Source organism: Daldinia vernicosa (assembly GCF_022497035.1).
Source record: "Daldinia vernicosa strain CBS 139.73 unplaced genomic scaffold F5Y00scaffold_19, whole genome shotgun sequence".
In the NCBI taxonomy this organism is placed as follows: Eukaryota; Fungi; Ascomycota; class Sordariomycetes; order Xylariales; family Hypoxylaceae; genus Daldinia; species Daldinia vernicosa.
The window spans coordinates 67,870-90,771 of NW_025953935.1; the positions used below are offsets into that span (position 1 = coordinate 67,870).

At 46.5% G+C, this 22,902-nt stretch overlaps 4 protein-coding genes across 4 annotated transcripts; 3 read left to right on the forward strand and 1 right to left on the reverse strand.

The window, feature by feature from the left end:
* Positions 1-7,726: 7,726 nt before the first annotated feature.
* On the forward strand, positions 7,727-9,635 carry F5Y00DRAFT_53305 (uncharacterized protein). Its single transcript, XM_048013774.1, has 3 exons — positions 7,727-8,941; positions 9,064-9,244; positions 9,342-9,635. The coding sequence occupies exons 1-3, from the start codon at positions 7,854-7,856 to the stop codon at positions 9,483-9,485; spliced, it is 1,413 nt and encodes a 470-aa protein (XP_047865476.1). The 5' UTR covers positions 7,727-7,853; the 3' UTR covers positions 9,486-9,635.
* Positions 9,636-12,144: 2,509 nt separating this feature from the next.
* F5Y00DRAFT_235088 (galactose oxidase) lies at positions 12,145-15,360 on the reverse strand. The gene is made up of 3 exons (XM_048007513.1): positions 14,608-15,360; positions 14,233-14,551; positions 12,145-14,184 (listed from the first exon to the last, which is right to left on the reverse strand). Exons 1-3 carry the CDS (start codon positions 15,047-15,049, stop codon positions 12,654-12,656), a joined length of 2,292 nt encoding a protein of 763 aa, XP_047865477.1. The 5' UTR covers positions 15,050-15,360; the 3' UTR covers positions 12,145-12,653.
* A 563-nt stretch (positions 15,361-15,923) lies between these two features.
* On the forward strand, positions 15,924-18,206 carry F5Y00DRAFT_53352 (WD40 repeat-like protein). The gene is made up of 2 exons (XM_048013775.1): positions 15,924-17,801; positions 17,870-18,206. The coding sequence occupies exons 1-2, from the start codon at positions 16,097-16,099 to the stop codon at positions 17,989-17,991; spliced, it is 1,827 nt and encodes a 608-aa protein (XP_047865478.1). The 5' UTR covers positions 15,924-16,096; the 3' UTR covers positions 17,992-18,206.
* A 685-nt stretch (positions 18,207-18,891) lies between these two features.
* F5Y00DRAFT_53354 (transcription factor IIA, alpha/beta subunit) lies at positions 18,892-21,121 on the forward strand. The gene is made up of 3 exons (XM_048013776.1): positions 18,892-19,286; positions 19,858-20,861; positions 20,919-21,121. Exons 1-3 carry the CDS (start codon positions 19,167-19,169, stop codon positions 21,001-21,003), a joined length of 1,209 nt encoding a protein of 402 aa, XP_047865479.1. The 5' UTR covers positions 18,892-19,166; the 3' UTR covers positions 21,004-21,121.
* Positions 21,122-22,902: the final 1,781 nt, after the last annotated feature.

The following is a 22,902-nucleotide window of genomic DNA, read 5'->3' on the forward strand; positions in this document are numbered from 1 at the left end:
AAGTTATTTATAAGTATTTATTTAATATAAAAAACATGTTAAATTATTAAATTAAATGTAAAATTATTATTATTATATATTATTATTATTACGTAAATATTATATTATTTAATTATAAAAGTAATTAATTAAATTTACGAGATTATATATTACGTAATAAGTTATGTATTTATTATTATAATATATATTTTTCGTTTTTATTATATATATAAAATATTTAATTAAATTATATAATTTTAAAAAAGTTAAAAAATTATAAATGTTATTTATTAATAAAAGTAATAATATAACGATTTTAAATAACTTTAATGGTTTTAAATATTTAAAATGCTTTAAATTTAATGGTTTTAAATAATTATAATAACTTTAAACATTAATATTATTAAAATTTATTATAATAAAATAATAATAATTATAAAAGAAAATAATGTTAAAAATGCTTTATATTTTTATTTAATATATTTTTTTACTTAATTTATATAAAAATATACATCCATTTATAAACTTTATAAAAAAATTAACTTTTATAAAATTATTAACTTTTATATAAAACTTATTATTAAAATTAAACTTATATAAAACATACGTAAAATTTATAAATTCCTTATAATTTCCGTTAAAATATATAATAATTATTTAATTATTATTTCCATTAACGTTTTATACTTTTACATATAAATTTATATGTAAAACTACCTATTAATTATATTAAGTTAAATAACCCCATTTAACACCGCGCTACCCTGTCTTATCTTAGAAACTTATAGTACTTAGTCGTAGTTAATGTAAGTAGTTTAATTAGCGTATATCCCCCTTGTCTCCCCTTGCAAAGACCCGGGGACGAGATAAAAAAGTGGAAACATGCTTGGAAGCATGCTGCATGCTGCTTACCTACTGCGTCCTATGCGTGCCTAAGTGCCCTTTGCGGAAATCTTCCAAAATTCAGGGTCCAAATGCGCTAGTGCACATCATAGAAAAAAGGAAGGCAAAAAAAAAAAAAAAGAGGCAAGCGCTGTTAACACGGAAAATGTACATGCACAATGTACATCTAGATTTAGGTACGTAGGTACCGCACGAGTCGTACCTCTCGGTCCTCTCCTTGTTCCTCGCACATCCGCACCCGGGGGAGAGGATCGGCGAATAAGAATATCTGACGGAACGGTTGATTGGATACGGCAGTTCGATCTTCCACATGCGACCGTCTAAGAAGCGGTGAATGCTCCGCTCGAGTGTCATCTTTGTCATACGTAACGTACGTATCAGCGTATGTACATAATAATGTAAGCACACAAAAGGGTGACTTTGAAGCTGAGGTCAGAATATTAGGTATTAGAGTATATACACATTGTTTCCCCTGTATATGTAGTAGTGGTAATATCATATCATACATAGATGACTCGGTGTAGGTAGGTCGTCACATTTTCAGCTATGAACTTGAATGGAGGATATTCCCAGACAAGTTATTTCTGCAGAGTTGACATCAATATCACGCGAATAGGTTGAGGGGAGTTTGGGATGAGTTTCCAGTCGAGTGGAACAGAAGACGATTAAGGTCGAGATCATCAATTAGTATCATAGACCTACCCGTTTAAGCCTTCAATTTCGTCATAAATGCGGAACTGCGCCCATTTGTCGCGGGGTTTGCCAGCTGGGTACCTATTACAGATCCCTAGAAACCTTAGAAAGCATCGTTCTGGATCAGAGATCACTTTCGAGGTCGATGGGGATTTGCGGTGTTCTAATACTTAAGGGCCTATAATACGTGGTCTCTAAGCCTCTCTTTTACCGTAAACTAGGTAGTTAGACACTGTTGTATAGCTATGTTACTGCTATGTAAGGTGGAGGTGAAGTCGTAACGTAATGTCGCACGTAAGGCTTACGACGAGGATAGAATATGGGGTTGAACAACATGGGATTTCTTGCATACATATCGAATATCCCCGGTCTACATATCGTCCCGCATATTACGGGCATATTATTATGTATGGGTGACCAGGCAACTGATATACGTAGACCGAAATAAATCATATGCGGGTGCCATCCGGTTGCTGAGTTATACAATTATACTACGTTGTCGTAGACGTTTCAATATAGAAGTAAGCCTAATGTTATCTATCACTCCTTGTCTTAACCTATCACTTATAGTCGGGAGGGTGGGAGAGCTACGTAGGTGGATAGGGGCTAGTAGGTTGATACTGCATACGTAGGTAGCTTTGGGTTGTGGTGATAGCCTATCTACCCGAAGATATGTATGTATCATGGTGGTTGGTTTGCTCGATTCTCAAAAGGCGAATAAAAATGCCCGAAGCCGAATATTCGGTAACTTCTTGTTCCTGCTTTCAGCTCGGCGTCGCAAGGCTTCGAGAACGAAAATTGCCGCGTCAGCTGAACCTCGAAACGATATACGAAAAGTCCCAACAATGTTTAACAAGCATAACAAGCCCCAGCATTTTAATTAAGCCTTGCCTGCCCGTTTAGGTAATGAGGCCCTCGAGGCCGACGATGTTTGTGGGTTCGCACACGGACTGCCAAGCCTCGAGGCCATCCACAAATTCCTAGCGTACGTAGTATGTAATTATTTGAATTAACTATTATTTTATTTTTATTTGATAATAGGTAATTTAATACTGTACTGGCCAGATTAAGCTTGTTTGCGCACTTGCTTGCGTCCGCTCGTGCGACTAGCCGAGACCAATGAGAAGAGCCGGCGAACCGAATATAATACGGCTTCGAATTAGATAGATTATAAATGGGAATGTCAAGTTGTCTAAGACGCGCACCAACGAGACGGCGGGAGCGCAAGACCCTCCTCGGCCTACGGGTTTATATTGAAGCTATCAGTAAGAGGCTAAGCGCCGTATCTATTAGGACTTGTACATAACATAGGGTTGCTAGTAAGAAATAGTGGTGGCGTCGGAGAGGCTCTGATTTGATTCATAAAGTGGCGTTAAGATAATCGAGAGCTACACATACATAGCATGTGATTGTAGTTCGACGGGATGTCAGGACGCCAGGGTACATAGTATGAGTCAGGGCAACATCTAGCGAATGGGACATTGCCGCACTAAAGAGGAACGAACTTCTTCGTACGGAACAGGCCTATCCCGTATAACCAATTTTGACAGGACGACCTTTTTTGCAGCTGAGTACGGAACTGTAACTGTATAAGTAAGTGTACGGAATATCGTTGGCCTGTCCCAGCTTGCCCCAGCCTTGGCCCAGTACGAACATGTATGCATGTTGCGCTGCCGTACGAGCAATAAGAAGCATCTTCTCATGCAAGCAGTTTAAATTAACGAGGGTGCAAGTTGCTAGTGGTCGCATTGTGCGGCAATTCGTGCGTGAGAATGAGCTTATACGGCCTCGTCCGCGGTCGAGTCATACACGCATGCTGCCCGTCATTCTAGCCCGTCTGCCTGCTGCTTACTCCCAGTCTCCCACGCATTCGTACAGCGCGTAAAGAACACGATACTTCACGGGTAAGTCGGTCGAGCTGGCTGAGATCCAAGGCTGGGTAGCCTTGTTTAGATCAAACTTATTTCAACCGTTAACCGTTTAAGTTGTGTAAAACAGGAAATATCGTGAAGGTAAACGGTAGCCAAGCCGAGATGGCGGCAACTATTATTTATGTTCTTGTTCTATGACGTACGAGCATGGCATCAAAGTCCCTCCCGTTTATTATCCCATCACTATAAGTAGCCTTTAGCATCATTATCATTACCATGATCCCCCAAAACTCGAATTCAACTGTAATGCAAGATGGAGCTTATTATCAGGACTAAATAATAATAATAGTCTCAAAAAAGATGAAACTTATTAACATCTGTCATGTAGCAAACGGAGGCTTGATCGTGCAGACCCCCCCAGTCGGGACCCTAGCAAGTCCCGCACGCATCGGCTTTCCCTAATCGGTGTCGAGTCGCTCAACATCCCTGGATCCTTAACTCCGTAACAGACTTAGACTAAACAGACAGACAGACAGGCGGACGGACCACTAAATGGACCTAGCCGTTGGGTGTAACATTGAGCCATGTGAGTTCCACACCATCTCTTCGAACGAGTTTGAATACTAATAAGAACAACACGATGCCCCGATGCCCGATACAGCTCTCTGCATTTACATATATTATCAATAGGTAGTAATGAAGTTGTCATAGTCGTTTGTTTTTACACTAGTTTCCCATTCGACCTTTGAGTAACGTGAGCTTGGCTAGAAACCTAGGCTATGTAGAAACAACACAAACCCTCCTCGAAGCTTCGATATCCCTGCTATCCTACTAATGTAAATGTGGAATCGCCGGGTGAGGAGAAATTGAGCCCATGTACGTGCCTCGTTAGCCTTTCCCCGGCGATGGGGACTAATCGTCACTGATCAACAAACCTGACGATACTACTCGCCATGGATTAGACAGCCCGTCCTCGGTGGAGAGGTGCTAGCATTTCCCATCTAACCTATAGGAGTAGCAGGAGTTTATATGTATTTCCCTCTAACTACTACATATAGGTACTAACCTACATATGTAACTAGTCTACATAATACACTACCTATGTACGAGAATCGCGGTAGGCTCAAACTACCTACCGCCGGCGTGGATATGTTTGCCCATCATACAGTCCCATGGAATAGTCTAACTGGTCTAAACTGACTTAACTTGGTATAGGAGATTGCCGTTAGATTAGGTACCGTGGTTCGGTAGTGATCACAAACATATGCGTGCGTGTAACTAGTCTCGTCCTATCCCGTGAGCCTAAAATGTAATAGACCTGTTATATCCGAGATTCCAAGGTCGATATTGTCACCTTAGTTAGCTTCGTTACTCTCATCCATCGTCCAATACACAGGGTATACATATACCCACAACTCGATCCGTGGAATCGCTGTCGTGGTATTAAATATTAAAATACGACAACCCACGTTTCTAACTCTCGTACCTTATATACATACATACACTACTATACGCATTGGACATATGTACGTGCAACGCGCCAATGTGCTCGCGTGAACAACCGCATACCAACAACACCACTTATACCACTTATACCACTTATACCGCTTACTTCCTTTATTAGACATATTGTTCGGGTGTCTCGATTTCTCGATTCTACCCCCCCGGCCCGTGTTTAACAGCCGCCTCCAAAAAACTACTTATTAACACCACCACCTACATCACTTATCGACTTACCGCCAGATCTGATTTCGGGATCATCCCGCTATAACCATCATCCCCCTCCATTCGTCTACGCTAGCTGTCGTGCAACACGCCGCGGTAGCAATTGCTGCACAACCTGACTAAGTAGCAGCCTAGAATTAATCCAGGCGTCCACGGCGACCACGATTCTCTCCTCCTACATAGGGCTACTAAGTACTACCGCCGGCTCGCCCGTCGTTAACCCCCGAAACTAGTCAGTCGCAACGGACGAGGTTTCGCCAAAATACATAAACGTGGCTCGAAGTATTAGTATCCGCGGAGTTCAGTTCAGAACATTAGAGCAACACCTACCTGCAAGAGGCGAATCGAATCGATCGCTCCGTCCCAAGCCAGTGTGATTTGCCTCCCGTGGTGACTATTACCCAGCTGCTCGGTCGAAGCTCGTGCTTCCGTGTGATTCCACGCCGTGGGGTTTTGTTTGCCGCCGTACCTTTTATTATTTCATTACATACATACATACTTCATACCTACCTACCTACCTACCTAATTGCTGAATTCCACTCTCTGGATACATACGTTGGGACATGGGTACATTGGTATATCCACTCTAAAGACAGCTGGAGACTCGAACAGCTCGGACCAACGTGATATTTCGAGCTAATCGATCGTACCGTGTTTGGTTACAGTTTGCATCTGCCCCCCCCCTCCTCCGGGATCCATCCAGTCACCTACGTACATACTTACATACATACGTACATACATACCTATGTATGTAGTAGGTAGCGTCTAATCTGGACCTACCCAGTGCACAGCATTCGAAGCGACCCCCGGCCCTGTCGTCGTTAAGCTTACATACATTACTACATACTTCTTACCTCTGTTCATACCCTCATACATATCATACACATACATATATAGGTATGCTACGCATGCGCGCATGAGTTACGCGCATAAGTTGCAAGTGGTACAGCAGACTCGGATATTCCTACAATACGACTCTTCCAACATACCTCACACATACATAGACTGCGGTCATAATCCTGTAAGTTGTTCGACCTAACTTCGTACCTTATGTACGTACCTTAGTCAAGACCAGACGGGAAATGCATCTTGTGTTTTCGGATTCGTCCATCCGCTCCCCGTCTTGAAGCATCTTCCAAGCATCTTCTTTTTTTTACCTTCCTCACCCATTCCCCAACTAGGTTCCATCACGAGTTAATTCGTTTATTTCCATTATTCACCTTGGAGACCAACAACACTATTAGGTACCGCTGCTCATGTACATACCACCACTAACACATGTAAACTGACCTAATCTCGGGTTGGATTCATAATTCCGTCTTACCGTTCGTCGTCATTATCCCCTATAATATTTTGAGAACACTTTCGTTATTCTTATTTTTATTTTTATTTCTGTTTCTTGCAATTGGAATTGGAATAATTTACTAACACTTTTACTTATTATTACTTACAGTTTCAAGAGGCAAAGGCAACATAGGCAAAGCCGCAAGTCGACTTAGGTACTCCGTTTGTTAGGAGGTACTTAAAAGAAAGTACCTAACCAAAAAGATACTTTTGGATAGGTACCCTTTATTTTGCCCACCTGAGGGAACGACCTAGAGAGAACTACCTCAAGAGCCCAGCCCAAGGACCGAGGACCAGGAAGGACCATTCTCAAGGGTCGTGGGTCCCACTATACTCAGCACCAATCAGCACCAACAAGCACCAATCACCATGAAGGGCGCCCTGGGTAGATGGCTAACAGGCACGACACGTACCCCATCCCCAGCGACTAATGACACCGAGCATCCGTTTAGCAGCCGCAGCAGCGCCGAAAATAATAATAATTCTGGCGCTGGCTCTGGCTCTGACCTCGCCGCTGCCGCTGCTCCTACACCAACTTCCTCACATTCCCTCACCTCGCCGTCACCTTCACCACAACCCGCAACTCCGGACGACCACGACCAATTTAATTTTCCCGGTCGCAATAACTATTTCGCTTCCGATTCCACCGGCGCATCTGCCTTTACATCTATTGCCGCATCTGCATCTGCGTCCCCTCTCACCCTCACCCTCTCCCTCTCCGCCTCCGCATCTAAACCAATAGACATCGCGAGTAATAATAACCCTAACCCAAAGATTCGCAACTCCAATTCCGCCTCCGCCTCGCCGCCTTCAGGCCACCCCAACCCGACCGAACCGGACTGGCTTCAAGTTAACGTCGACGGTGATCTCGACCTCGAAATGACCACAGGTCCTGCGCTCGACTCGGCCGTGAGCCGTAGTCGCCAGGACTCCTTCGTCAGCGCTGGACCCAAGCCCATCTCCATGATCAACCCGAATCGCGAACAGGCTAATCGCGGGAGACGGGAGAGCTTGGCCGGCAGTTTAATGAACGGTATGAGCTGGGGCGGAGTCTCAGTCGGGAGCTTCATTAGAGATGAGTAAGTCGTACCGATTATTCTTTTTTTTATTTTAAATTCTCCTTTGCTCGTTATCAATTTCCTTGTCCTCATGTTCCCATATACCCCCCTCTCTGTTACTCATCGAGGTTATGCTTCTTGTTACGCAGCGCTTCCGTTTTACCCGACCTGCTTTCTTATATATTTATGAGACGTTTCTGTTTCTGTTTCTGTCCCTGCATGTGAAAATCCTCCGATGGCAAGTGGCTAACTATCATGTCTCGCAACGAATAGCCTCGTAATGACAGGCACGTCGCCGTTTACCGGTGCTCATCAATCGCCCTCATTCCACTCTAATTCATACATCCCCAAGATGGAGGCCGAGTATCTGCGCAACTTCATATGTTGCGACTTGAAGTTGGACACGATGCACGATCTGCTTCGCCACTATGAGACGGTCCACACGGGCCAGAATGCCCAGCCGAACCGGAATGGGTCCGGTATTACGATGCCCCATAGGCTTTCAGTCACCAGCCGACCGTCTATATCGATGGGAGCTGGACGACAGGATTCGCAAGGCTTTCAACATCAGTCGCAGATGGGATCGAGTCAAAGGTTCGGAAATATAGGAAGCAGTAACCTCAGCCCCGGAATGGGTTTCGGTGGAATCCAGATGGGAAGACAGTCTTCGGCCTTAGATTCCAACGCCCAAAAGCGAACACAGCAGCTGAGCCGAATGCAATCTAACGACGAGATGGATGCTGTTGGCGACATGGAAATGGACGACACTGTTGGCATGATGGAAATGGACGATAACCAACGAACTATCCAACAGACCCGACAAATGTTCGGGCAGCAACAGAGGCCTCAACTACAATTGACCACCCCGGGGCTACAACACCAAGCTCTCCGAACGTCGCAGCCGTCCACACCCGGTGCTGGTAACTTTGGCTTCCAGAACAATCCTACAGTCTCGTCAGTCAACACGCCTACCTTGACAACGCAGCAAGCCGCATTAGGGCAACAAATGGGTGGAAACAAGGATGGGATGGGGGATATGGACTTCTCTTCGCTCAATAATCTAAACCTCAACAACATTGGAGATTTCAACAGTTCTAATCTCTCCGAATTTTTCATTGACGACCCGGCAAAGAGGCTCTACAGCCCGAACGGTGGACCGGCAAGCCAGAGAGCGTTACAACAGCAGATGGCCCAATTCGGACTTGATGCAAGTCAGTTTGGAAACATCACGGATCCCAACCATTTGGCAGCGCTACAACGTGCGATCGCGAACCCTGGTTCCTTGGTAATACCGCCCGAGGAAGACAAACCTTTCAAGTGTCCAGTTATCGGATGCGAGAAAGCTTATAAGAACCAGAACGGCTTGAAGTAGGTTAAGCTTTTGTTCCATTTTTCCGCCTGAGACTTTGTCTCCTCCCCTCTTCTCCCCTCTCTCCCCATTTTGAATTTTCCGGCCCTTATCTTAACATGTCGCTAAATTGATTATGCAGGTACCACAAGCAACATGGTCATCAAAATCAACAGCTCCACGAGAACGGAGATGGTTCTTTCTCCATTGTAAATCCCGAAACATCTGCGCCTTACCCGGGCGAGACGGGCATGGAGAAAGAGAAGCCACACAAGTGCGAATACTGTCACAAGCGATATAAGAACTTGAACGGTCTTAAATACGTACGTCATGTCATCTCGGCTTTGCTATTTTGCTATTTTACTATTTTACTATTTTATCCGTACGTTATTATATCTACAGAGACTAACAACTAAACAGCACAAGCAACATTCGTCTGCCTGCGAGATCCAAGCTCAAGCGGCTAACATCCGAGCCAACCTTGCAGCCAACAACCATATGTCCTTTAACATGGCCAATATCAGCCACGGACTTCCCGGAATAGGTGAAGAGATGCAGCTGTAGGGTAGATAGGGTCATCTGTTCTCTCCGCCGCCTGCTAACAGCCACGGCGCTTGCTACTAATTTCTCGAGTTGCGACCCGGCGTTGCTGGCCTTCATTCAACCGGAGGTCTCTGGTCCCGCATTGATATTTCGGCATAGATATGTTCATATAGACTGGATACCCCTTACATACCGTGGCAACTGTACATACCGCCATAATTTCTCTCGGTTCGGAAAAGTTTGTTCTTTACGTCATCTTGGCGGCGTTCCTTGCTTCTTGCATAAGGCGTCCAGTCTGAGATATACCCTCGATAGACTTCTATGCAGAACTCGTCGTCTTTTTTTTTCTCCTCCTGTTTACAAAGAGCCGACAGCGTCTGTTCGGTCACCGTTACATATCCTCATAACATCATGATTTCAACCTCCCGCTTCCCCGTCTTTCTTAATCACGACAATTTGCCTTCTACGACTGGATCGAACATGGAAGAATTACGAAGCCGATAGGGAGATTACGAATTAAGGGAATAAATCACAGAGACGATTGACGTGCTCAGAGAGATGAGATACGGCCGGTGAAACAGCAGCCTAATAGCGAGATTACTATACTCGAGCGATCTAGACTCGCTGTTGCTGTTCTTGGTTTTTTTTTCTTGTTACATTTTGTTTTTTCGCAACAAAAAGGGGATACACTCGCTTACAGAGAATGTTGTGCCTCACGGCCGATGGAAAAAGCTACCTTTTCCGTCCTCTACGTCTTTGTTTTCGGAACGATCTGGGGGGGTAGCCAGGCGTTCCAGCGGTTTTTTTTTCAGCTTTCGATTTCGGTTCACACAAAAGAAGATAAAACTTAAAAGGAAGACCAGAGGGAAAATAAAAAGGCGGCAGAAAAAGTACCTATAATGTACGTCCCCTAGGACGTAGAAAAGGAAAGGAAAGGGAACTTGTTTATAGATGAGGAGCAGCTGGGTATACCCAGCTGCTCCTTTCCTGTGTGTAACTAATGAATTCGCGGTGTTTTTAATGGTTCTACTCTACAGCTGTGTGCTTTTTCATACTATGTTTATGATATTAGATTTGGCTACTATGGTTAAGCTATGTTAGTTATACTAGGAAGAATGAGTACCTAGCTAGGCTCGTGATAGGGGGACTATCAGATGTTCTCACTTGTCGGGTATCATTGCCTTTGTCTCCGCTCCAATAGATATTCTTGGCCGGTTTGGTAGGGCTTACATGTTCTACGTCCGATACACATAACCTAGCAAGCCTCCGTCTTACTGGGCTTTCTGTCGTCAGTCGGCTACGCCACGTGAATGATAATGTACGTCAGCTTACCGGATCTCAACTTGAACACGAGGTGAAGCAGAGGTTTCAATACGTAGGTATATACAAATCATTGTATTACATATATCATACCACCTCGTTCTACAAACTCCACTAAGAGAGAAAGAGTCGAGGTTGGGTTGAACTCGTAAAGTAGCCCTTGAGAAATTTATTTCCTACGAGGTAGGCTTATGTCTGTCTGTCTACCATAATCGAGACTCATCATAAAAGACTCTACACTATGTACATAAGCCTCAAATGACCGATCTCTCGTGATCTACAATATCACCTCAGACGCCACCGAGTCTCTGCTCAGCACTCTATCTACCGGAAGCAAGAGATTCCCATTCCCAGCCCCCCTGACCCTTTATCCACTACACTACACCCCAGACCCGATCAACCTCCTTATATACGTAACTTCTCCCACACAATGCATACATCTCCAGATCTTCAAGTCCATAACATACTATAATACCCTTAATCTAAAAACTCGACCCAACTAGACACCCATCCATCCATCCATCCGTCCATCCATCTAGACCGCGTACGTCAACTTAAGCAGACCCAAGCTAGCCAGGCCCACCTCAACCGAGGGCACGCAACACAAACCCACAAACCCACAACCTCTACTTAGCCCAGCCAGCCCGTCCGCCCACTCCCACTCCTTCTTCCCCAACAAGTTAGCATCGCCGAGCCTCCTCCTCCTCCTCCCCTTCCTCCTCCATCTCCCTCCCCCTCCCCTCTCGACTACCATGTATGTACACTTACCACCCTAAGTCTGTGTACATACCCGAGCTACCTCCTAGCGCAGTTCCAGAAATACCCTCACTCACCTTAGTTACTCACCTACTCACTAACTAGGTAACTAACTAACTAACTTAGTAACTAACTACTATAGCCCGCCGTCTTAGCCCAGGTATATACATATTAACTCGCGCAAGTACCTAACCCACCGCGCTCAGCTGACTTAAATACGACGCTAACATGCCCATGCCCTTCTTCTCAGGGTTTCTAGCCTCGATGCCGACACCGACGGAGGCTAATGCAGGGTCTTGAGTCGCGTAGTTCATGCATGCATGTACAATACATACCTACTAATGTATGTATGTAACGTAGGCTACGCCGGGCTCCGTAATAAGTACCTAATAACCACCTAGGTTAGGTACCTAAACCATGGTGACCTCGCCTAGGTATTGTATGCAAGCCTAGCCGTCTGTCATCTCTCATCTCATCTCTAGGTTAGCGCCTTCGCCCTTGTGATTATCACATGCACACCATCGCAAGGCACATCGACGTACACTACATACATAAACGTACGTAAGACAAATATATATGCGAATTGCAAAGTGGACCTTGAGGCTTGAGCAGCAGCAGTAGTAGTATTAAACCATTGCCTATGTAGGTAGAATAAGCTACACGCAGGCGTATACGCACAAATAAGCCCCCCTTTCTTTAACAACCTAGTTTAGCATATCCCAGCCCGATGCATCTTGCCTTGATTCCCTTCTGTGATGACCTGTTGTTGACTGACTACCTTACTCGACCTAACCTACCCCCTACCCCCGTCCCCAGAACGCCAAACGATGCTGATTTAAAAATCCAAGTCCGACAACCTCTCCGCGGTTGACGTTCGTTTATTTGTATCGACCCCGTGTTTAGAAAAGAACAGACGTGCAAAACCCAGAATTCATATCCATTGCTTCGTGCCGGGTGCACGCCAGGTGCACCTCGGATATCCATAAAATGCAATCCCCCTTTCCCTTGCGAGGTAAGCCGAAAATGCGGATTAAAAAAAAGCATTATTCAATGTCTGGATTCGCATAGTCAAGTCCGTCCAAAGTGAATCCTTCGCCGTAGTATCCTGAAGAGTCACGCCATATCCATGCCTTCCGAGTCATCCACGTCCGAAGGCAGGGCCTGCGAGTGGACGCTACTGATGCTGTCTTTCCGCGAGACGCCAGAAGTGTCGAACCGGCCGCGGCAGTTATCCACGTACTCGAGTTCTTCGCCCGCGATGACTCGACCCTCCATATCGATTTCCTGGGACAGCTCAACGAGAGCTGATCGTGGCAGACGTAGGAACCCCTGAGTCCGCACTATGCGGCCCCAATGCGTCAAGCAGAATGACGCGGCCCGTTTGCGCAGCCATTCCTCGCTCGCGAGTCCTGCGCAATACCAAATGATACATGCGTGCTCTACATCGAGTTCTTTTGATAATCGATTCACGCAGAGGAGGCGTAGATGAGGAATATTGTAGATATTTGACATTACCAATAGGCCGGCAACGTCTGAAAGATCGGTTGCGCCGTCATCAGAGTGGATGCTATCCGTATAGAGGTAGTATAGGAAAGCCTTGACGACTGTGTAAGGCTCTGGAATGTGCATCTTTTTAGTGTGGAATTCTGCCATTTGCGCGTTGTACAAACGGGCAAAATGAGGCCATCGAGCTTGGAGGATTAGCTTGTGTACATGGATAGGAGCAGAAGTAGGGGCGTCTGGTGTGAGCCAATTCTGATCCATCGGGGACTCTCCTGCACGGATGAGACTAGAACCCATCATATCGTCATCGTCGTAGTCGTCACCGGCGAGAGCGGTGATGATAAAGTCTGTTCCACTTCCAGCCTCGGGCGGTTGGTTAAAGAGTTTTGCAAGATCGTGACCAAGCCCTTTCGATGGCTGGTCTTGAACCCTGGTGTGCGCGGTTGGTCTAGAATACTCCGCTCGAGACTCGGAAACTGCATTATTTCCTAGAAATCCGTAGCGTCGCAGGTCAATCTCCATAATATCACTTAGATACTCCTCAAAGCCACCCGGACCAACATCATTGATAGCGTCAGTAGGGCATCCAAGTAGCCAGGCCTTAGTACCATCTTCATTCATCGTGCAATAATGCCATTGATAGCCCGGCTTAAAAATCTCACGGCCATCAGCCAGTTTCTGCCATCGTAGAGTATTTAAATCCAAAGCTGAAAGGGAACACTCCTTCGGGGTGATGGTTGCGACGGGGGTGACAAAGTCCAGAAGACTTCCGGAAGAATAAATATGGAAATGAATGCCAGAACCTTGCGATGGAACATTGCCCCCGGAAACGAATCTTAGGACAGAGATGGCCCCGGGCGCCATTGGAACTTGCTTCTTCAAGTGGAATGAGGGAGTGCTGACTTGGGCTGCCCGGATGTTGGCTGCAAAGCCTGAGGCCGAAAGGGGCGGCGCCGAGCCTAGCGAATAAGGGGTCCGCGGTGAATCGCTTGAGCGGCTAGCTATAGTGTGCCTGTCGACGGAACCCCCAATCTGAGGCGGAGACTCAAAATCCGGGCTACCCTTCAAGTCTAGCCAGCACAGGTCGCCTATCTTGTCCATGTCTCTACTTAATCCGCCGAACACCCAAATCCGATCATTCCTACGAAGAGTTAGCCTTTAAAGGAGAGATAGGAAGTGTATAACATACCATACGTAGGCAGAGTGATCGAATCTAGGAACGAAGCGCCATGACCTCGACCAAGTATAAGTCTTCAAGTCGAGGTAGCAAATATCTTCTGAGACATAGCTCTCATGACCTGTGATGCCACCAATGATGAACAACTTGTCCTCATGTAGGACAGCCGCATGTCTGGCTCGGCCCTTGGGGACGGGACCAGACACTTGAGGCTGGGTCCAGTGGGCACTCTTCAGATCAAATATTATCAAATCGGAAAGATATGTCCTGTGCTCATTCTCGCCACCGAAAACAAGAAGCTTGTCACCCTGATACAAGGTCGCAGTGTGTCCTACCGGTGCATGTGAGTCGAGGGTATACACCGTAAGACATGATAGTCCAACTTACCCATTCTTACACCAGGGATATCTCCATAGTTATCAACCAAGCTCCATTGATGGCTTACGAGGTCTAGCTTCAGTACGTGGTTGTAGACCTCATCCGTGTACTGGTCGAAACCGCCGAATGCATATATTTGATTGTTACCACAATATGTAACCGAGGCGTTCACCAAGCAGGCGGGTCGTTGGCCGAGGGTTCGTGTCACCTTAGGCCGGTAATTATCCATTATAGCCCTACTCTTCATAGGCGAATTTGTCATGACAAATGTGTTGTTAGAGGACACGGCAGACATGGCGGAGGCGGATACGGGGGTCGGCGCATTCGAAGTCGCTGGTGTGACAGACGGTAAAGGGAGAGCCGGATGATGATGATGATGATGATGTGTTGAGCTGACGGGTCCACCAAAAAGGGAGTGAGCAATTGCGGATGGAGTCGAGGGATGGGCCATAATTTGGGCTACTATAAGGCAGCGGAATCACAAGTTGCAAGGCTGCGGATAGAGAATGAAAAATCGATCGCAAGGCTACGTCGACATTTCTAGTCCCTTTGTTCGCAAAGGGTTTGCGATGGGGGACAAGAGCGAGTGACTGGTTGATTAGATTCAATGAATATTATAATACCGATGTGGACCTTAGACCTTGGAATATCGGTGATGAAGGGCTGGTCGTCGTGTTGTATCAGCCAATATTTGATCAAGTTGGGTGCAGTACGGATTAGTGTATTTGCCAATGGCAGGGGTTGTTTCTTTCGCTATCTCCGGTTGTACAAGGGTTTGCCAGAAAGATTTATGAAAGTGGGGGATGCTTATGTAAATACACATGAAAGCGGTGTTTCACTTGTAGCCAAACCCCCCGTTTGACAGTATTGAATGACGCACAAGCCAGCAAAGAAAATATACATCGATACATCTGAAAATGGCTTGGGTAGGTGCACAGATGTCCAAACTAAATTCGGCGTAGTTAGTGCAATGGTAGAATGGGTCATGGCGGTTGCCCTGCGCAACCTAAAACCCCTCCGATCCACTTCTAGTAAACATTTAAAGTCACCAGGTGCACGACGAATTTAACATTCGAATCTTCCTTCATTACAACCCTTCAACTCTACACATCCGCACATCCTCATATTCTCCTCTACTACGCTGCCGTCTAAGGCCAAAATATTACCAAAGCCTCTCGCACAATACTTTCAAGTCCATTAGATCTCATCGCTGCTACTATCCCTTGAGGACGTACAGTCATTTGATCGCCCCGCCGACTTTAAAGCTGTTCTACGCGAAGGCATTCTTCGATTATCGAACACAACGTCTGATACTAACCAATAACCAATCCAGGAACCATTAACTTGAGTCTCTTGGAGCTCGTTCGATCTGTCGGAGCTCTCACTTACTCATATACTCATATAATACTCCCCCGAGACATTCGGTTGCTCTTCGTCGGAGTTAACAGTTTCTCGTTTCGATACACAATAATCGTCATACTCTAGACAATTAGACACTATGGCATCTGTTGCAGTATCTACTCCCTTAAAGTCCCACAAGGGACTTTTCTCCTCTCGTACCGCTGGCGGACGGATGCCCCTCACACCATCCCCCCGTCCACGTACTACAACTGCCAACGTTCCAGTCAATGTGAACTCGTCTCCTTTCACACCCGACAGGAAGTCTTCTAGTCGTGATACATCCCGCCCAGCCAGCAAGTCGGTGTACGGAGGAAACCTATCAGCGCACCTTGCCAAGTCAACCTCGAGATCGTCTCACCGTAATTCACCCAAGTCTAACCTTGCCCGCGGTGTTTCCACCCCCCGCAAGGCTCTCGAGCTTGGTGTATCCGACTTCACTCTTGTTGGCACAGGACAAACCAAGACATCTTCTAGCCCAAAGCCCAAGAAGACGGCAGCGCCTTCAAGATCAAAGTCCAACAAGACCACCATTTCTTACACTGGTGATCGGTTCATCCCCAACCGAAGCAACAGCTCTGCCATTGCTAATGCCGGGTCTGGAAAGCTTGATTCTCAAGAGAAGAAGAAGCAGCGATCAAGGGCCAACAGTGGTGAAGCCTCCGCTGTCCTATCTTCCGCTACCGATGATGCTATCGCCGCGCTTGAAAGCCTTAACATCGACGACGATGAAGCAGCCAGCTACTCCCGCCCGTCGCCCAACACGGTAGCTTATCAAGATTCTCTAGCAAATGCTTGCGGTGTTAACCTGAACACTCGCATTCTCCAATTCAAGCCTGCTCCCCCAGAGTCTTCCAAGCCTATCGATCTTCGTCAGCAGTACAACCGACCACTTAAGTCGGCTAATGCTAGTTCCGCCCAGTTCCGACGCCGCATTGCGACCGCCCCCGAGCGAGTCCTAGATGCTCCAGGGTTGATTGACGACTACTACTTGAACCTGCTCGATTGGAGCTCGGGTAACCAAGTTGCTATCGGCCTGGAGCGCAGTGTCTACGTCTGGTCGGCTGACGAAGGCTCAGTGAGCTGCTTGTTGGAGACTAGCCCTGACACATATGTCAGCAGCGTTAAGTGGTCCGGTGATGGCGCTTATGTCGGCGTTGGTCTTGGAACCGGTGAGGTCCAGATCTGGGACGTTGCTGAGGGTATGAAGGTGCGCAGCATGTTCGGCCATGACACTCGCGTTGGTGTGATGGGCTGGAACAAGCACCTTCTCTCCACTGGTGCCCGAAGTGGACTCGTGTATAACCACGATGTTCGTATCGCCGAACACAAGGTGGCTGAACTTGTTTCTCACACTTCCGAAGTCTGCGGTCTCGAATGGCGATCTGACGGAGCCCAGCTTGCAACCGGAGGCAATGATAACCTGGTCTCAATCTGGGATGCTCGATCGCTAGCTGTCCCCAAGTTCACCAAGACGAACCACAAGGCGGCAGTCAAGGCCTTGGCCTGGTGCCCATGGAACATGAACCTCCTCGCGACTGGTGGTGGCTCTTACGACCGCCACATCCACTTCTGGAACACTACTTCTGGCGCCAGAGTGAACAGTATCGACACTGGTTCTCAAGTTACCAGCCTCCGATGGAGCACTAGCTATCGTGAGATTGTCAGCTCGAGCGGATTCCCTGACAACTCTCTCAGCATCTGGAGCTACCCTACTCTCGTTCGTAACGTCGAGATCCCGGCTCACGAGAGCCGAGTTCTCCACAGCTGCCTCAGTCCCGATGGACAGATGCTTGCTACCGCAGGTAAGAGATAATCCATAAGTGCAAAATTTTGAATCTCAAGAATTTCAGCTAACAATGCCTTTCAATAGCTGCCGATGAGAGCTTGAAGTTCTGGAAGGTGTTTGAGAAGAAGGCCGGTGCTACCGCAGGTGTTGGTGCCAGTGGCTCTTCCAGCAAGGCTCAGATGGCCAAGCAGATGACCATCCGATAAAGCACCATGCAGATCTCGTGAATGTCAAGAGCATCATCAATGCTCAACGAAACAGTAGGTACAATTTCGCTCTGGCATCTCTGGGTACTGCATTTGGTGTCCATTTAGCATGGCGTTGGGGTATCCTCACGATATAGACCTAGAGGGTTTTTAATCAGGATACGACTTGGTCATGAGCTACGAAATGATAATGCGCGCTACTACGAGAGGCCGCAAGGATGGAGTTAAACTTGATTGTATTATAATTACGGAGTTTGGGGATTCAATTACGCATAATAAGGCAGGAATAAGGGTAGCTAGATAGTCGACATATCAACATGATATGAGATTGACTGGTATTCGCTTATCTGCCGTAGCTGATGCGCGGCATATGTAATGAAGTCATTTTAATATTTCAATTAATCGTTGTTCCGGTGTTCTTGTCTTGTACATGTACATGTTTAGGTGCATGCTCCTATGTAGTGTAATTGAATGCTACGAATTTGTTCCAATTAAACAGCACGTAATTTGTTGGCAGTCGTCATTACCTCATTTTATTTCATTCGACATGCCGCGGGCCCGCAGTACCTGTGGTAGAAGGTACGTACCTGGTTGCTTAAGCGGCGTTAGCGGCGCAGTGACTTAGGTACTACCTATCTTATCTGGGCTGCTTAGGGCGATTAAGTAAGCGCGTAAGCGGCACTTTAACAAACCAGGCACTTTCAAGCCAACCTTCACGAGAACATCACCAACCAGGGACACTCCATCGTCGGCTAAATCCGCTGCGCCAGTGCACGACGACATAAAACTGCGTGCCAGTTGATAAGTTAATACCAGAGAAGCTAGGGACTAAACTTTGAGCCAGATTTGAGAAGGCGCACGAGGAGGAAGCTTGGGCGAAACAAAAACCTTGGTTTCGTCTTCCGTACTTGGCCAACCGCTTTGACTTGCAAGCCGCGTCCAAAACTCTCCCATCTTCGCAACTCTGCGCTCTTGCAACCTTGCAACCTTGCACAACATTGCATTCCTATTTATTGTGACCGTACCTACATTATTTACCAGGTATCCCACCTGTTCGTCAGACAGGATTTTACGTAAACCAACAACTACACAACCCTGTTGCCGAATACCGTACCCAACCTTTTTTTTTTGATCGACTCAAATAGTCGGTCAGCCCGCGCGGTCCATTCGTCACCATGTCCAACTCGCAGGTCGGCAATGTTTACCAGCAGATCATCAACGATGTCCTCGAAGCTTCGCGAGTCGATTTCGAGGAAGGCGGCGTGGACGAGGGTGTTTTGGATGAACTGAAAAGGGTGAGTAATTGGCATTTTCCTTGTTTTTCTTTTTTCTTCTCTTCCCTCTACCGCTTCTCCCTTGAGTCGGATCGGCGATCAGCAATTATTAGTGCATTGTTATTATTTCATTCATTTGGATGGGGATTTCTTTGAATATTGAATATTTGAGGAAAATATCTTCCGAGATTTGATGAGTTGTCGACCAGGCCATGATGAGCACTACATAGGCAACTTTGCTGTGCTGGTTATAGGCGAGGCCGAGGTTGGTGAGAACTGGCGGATTTCGTGAGGGGCGGGCAGGCACTATTTGGGCTTTTTATGCCTCTGCGCCCGCTGCAAATCTCCCAGTGACTCACGTCATTTTTCATTGGCTGGGACCCAGTCCACTCACGTGCCTCTTACTGTGCGCGTTTATCCTATCAGCTCATTCGTTATTTTCCTTACCTTCGCTACCTTCACTACACTACCCTTCGCACTCATCCCTCTCCCTTTTGAACTACCGTGCAAGGAACAATGCTTTCGTTACCATATAAACCTCTCACCGAGTAACAAAGAAAGACGGACTTCTTGGCTAATATTATCTTATCAGGGATGGCAGAAGAAGCTCTCCCAACAGCAGCTGGCTACGTTCCCCTGGGATCCGAAGCCAGACGCCCCTGCTCCTCAGCCCCCTGCTGCTGTTGTTCCTCTTACACCAGCTCCTGACCCTATTCCCCAGGTCAACGGCTCTTCATTTATCCAGGAACATGTTCCTCAGATCCAACAACCTCAAGGTCTCACCATGCCTATGGCTGGTGGTCAACCTTCAAATGGTCCTGGCGTCAAACCCGAACCTAACGTCAAGACGGAGCCCGGCCTTGACAATGGATCTATGATGACCCAGCAAAGTGGCCCCGGTGTTGTACAAGAGCGGGTATCTCAACAGCTCCAGTCCATGTATGGCGACCGCGCAGCAGCTTCTATAAACAAACTAAGAGAGCAGTCGTTTCCTCAGAACCCACAGAGGCCCGGCAACCAGCCTATGCCACCCAACTATCAGGGCCAATATCAGCAGGGTCACCCTCAACAGCAGTACCGACCTGGCATGCCCCCTAATCTGCAGCAGCAGCAGCAGCAACAGCAACAACAACAACAACAGCAGCAGCAGCAGCGCATGACCATGCCGAATGGACAGAGACCTCCACCCTCTCAGTTGGATGGCGCAGATGATGTCGAATCTCATGTTGGTGTTGTCATGCGTCGTACCTCTGCTGGTGAAAATGTGGAAATGGGACGAGTTCAGATTGATAACTTGCTCCACGCCCAGATCGCGGCCAGGGCCAAGGCTATGGAAGGTGGTGGCCTGATGCTACCTCTTAAGCGCAAAGGCAAGGATCAAGCTATCTCGCAACATAATATACCCCCGTCCGGCGGTATCTCCCAGTTTGACGGCACGGATGATGGTGTGAAAGACGAAGCATCCGATGACGCGGACGCTATCAACTCAGACCTCGACGATCCTGATGATAATATTGAAGATGATGATGAGGACGAGGATGGCGGCCAGATCATGCTCTGCATGTATGACAAAGTCCAGCGAGTCAAGAACAAGTGGTAAGTTTCCGTTATCTCAAGATGGAAATTCCATTGTAGTTGCTCACAACAAAACAGGAAGTGTGTTCTCAAGGACGGCGTCCTGAGTGTGAACGGCAAGGATTACGTATTCCACAAAGCAACCGGCGAGTATGAATGGTGATCGCGAACCGGACCTTACGCCATCATACTGGCACGATTTTGTACAAGACTTGCTTTCGTTTCTTTTTTTTATTTGGCGTGTACTTGACCAAATCCAACCGCGTTAAAATTCACCTTTCTGCATTTCGATATTACCTTCATCCCCGACAAGAAGCATCTGGGCAATGATTGCAGATAGAGGACAAAAAGTTGCCTTGCTCGATATTAATAAGGTAGAACTCCAGTGAGCTTCACTGAATGCAAGTTTGCGTAGGGGGGTATGATTCGTTAAGGGGTATTATTCGCATTGATTTTTCTATTTTTACTATGGCATCGTATCCGGTTGGTGATGCTGACGATGAAAGTTGGTCCTCGTTTGCGGGCATTTTGGCCGCCGGGATGAAGAGCGTGCAAGGGGGCGCGGAATAGACCTATCCTACTATACTACTACCGGTATGGATAGATAGTACTCCAGGACAGTTGTACTAATAGCAATAATTTTGGTAATGAAATTCTGTTTATGATATGAAGTGTGACTTGGACTTGCTGAAGTATTGTGAAAATGGGAGGGTGGCAAAAGGGGTAGAGTATGAGTCAATAAGCTATGACCAGCGCCATGCCGTCGATCGATCTGGTACTACTGGTACTACGTTAGCAGCTTGATACTATATACCTACCTACCTAGCTCCATCAAGCATCGGGTTGGCGCACAACTTGGCCTGTGACTCAGCGTCCCCAGTCGCTATATACGGGAGCATGACTCATAGTTGGGGGTCGGTAAGCAGGCATATTCTAGGCACGGGTTCAAGCTTAACGTGATGCTATGCTGCCTACTCGGGCACATGTTACTTCGCGTACAAGGGAATGGTATATTATAGAGACTAGTTAGCGAGTGAACTATACTCGGACGTATGTTAAAGTCGACTTGCATCACTGGCATGTTTCTCTCTTCATATCCTGGATATCTAATCGAATTCTACTCTACTAGTATGCCCCTCAAGAACCAAATCGTCATAGCTGTTTACCGGTAGAAATTAGGGTTGGACGGCTACCTATGTATCTGGTAGAGTTACGATAGATATATCATAACTATCGATTGAAAGAGATACTTGGTGTATAAATGACTAGGTAATTATTCGAAATCAGACCACTTTACGATAGTAGTGTATTTAGGTATAACTACAGAATATTTGAACGGCACAACTAGAAGTAAATACGCCTTTTGAAAAAAAGCCAGTAGGTAAATCCTATTAGGCCTGGCTCTATCTTGCTGGCATAATATTTGTTGCTATATATAAAAATCATTACACAGATCACACGCCGGCATACGTTCGTTTATGTAAACACTCGAGAACATCACCAGCTAGCTGTCTTCACCATTTAGATACTTGAACGCTTAATTCATATCATATAGGTTCGTAGGTCATTAAAAATATATATGTGTGCTCCTCCTCTAGGTACGTAGATAGATACGATAACTACAATTAAAAAGGTGAACAAAAAAGGGAGAAAAAAGAAGGTCGGACTAAGGGGCTCTAAAGGTAGGTAGTTAGGTACACTGAACAGGGGCGGAGAATTCAGAGAGGATATCTCGTTGCTGTTGTTTTTACTTACCACTTTGGAGTACATAGCCTTTATATAATTAGATAACAGTGCTGCAAGTAATCGGGACGGTCCCTGGCGGCCTCGGAGTCCTGGGAGTAAAAACGGGGTGGTCTAGTTGGAAGCACCGGGCTTCCTACCCCTTTGGGGACTTGCCATTTTCAGGTTTTTCGCGGAGGGGGCCTGTTCGAACCGGCGGATAACGGGCTCCAGCCGACTTTTTGCACTTTTTATCCTTTTTTTTTCCTTCTTTTCTTTCCCTTTCTTTCGGTTTACTTTTTTTTGCTTTTTCTTTTTATGTTTTTATTCATTTTCTTTT

Coding starts and splice junctions, on each gene's coding strand:
- F5Y00DRAFT_53354 (XM_048013776.1), top strand. CDS start 19,167: ATGTCCAACTCGCAGGTCGGCAATGTTTACCAGCAGATCATCAACGAT. Junction 19,287..19,857: donor TTTTGGATGAACTGAAAAGG/GTGAGTAATTGG, acceptor TTATCTTATCAG/GGATGGCAGAAGAAGCTCTC. Junction 20,862..20,918: donor CAGCGAGTCAAGAACAAGTG/GTAAGTTTCCGT, acceptor ACAACAAAACAG/GAAGTGTGTTCTCAAGGACG.
- F5Y00DRAFT_53352 (XM_048013775.1), top strand. CDS start 16,097: ATGGCATCTGTTGCAGTATCTACTCCCTTAAAGTCCCACAAGGGACTT. Junction 17,802..17,869: donor ACAGATGCTTGCTACCGCAG/GTAAGAGATAAT, acceptor GCCTTTCAATAG/CTGCCGATGAGAGCTTGAAG.
- F5Y00DRAFT_53305 (XM_048013774.1), top strand. CDS start 7,854: ATGACAGGCACGTCGCCGTTTACCGGTGCTCATCAATCGCCCTCATTC. Junction 8,942..9,063: donor AAGAACCAGAACGGCTTGAA/GTAGGTTAAGCT, acceptor TTGATTATGCAG/GTACCACAAGCAACATGGTC. Junction 9,245..9,341: donor ACTTGAACGGTCTTAAATAC/GTACGTCATGTC, acceptor ACAACTAAACAG/CACAAGCAACATTCGTCTGC.
- F5Y00DRAFT_235088 (XM_048007513.1), bottom strand. CDS start 15,049: ATGGCCCATCCCTCGACTCCATCCGCAATTGCTCACTCCCTTTTTGGT. Junction 14,552..14,607: donor TATCCCTGGTGTAAGAATGG/GTAAGTTGGACT, acceptor ATGCACCGGTAG/GACACACTGCGACCTTGTAT. Junction 14,185..14,232: donor GATCACTCTGCCTACGTATG/GTATGTTATACA, acceptor AACTCTTCGTAG/GAATGATCGGATTTGGGTGT.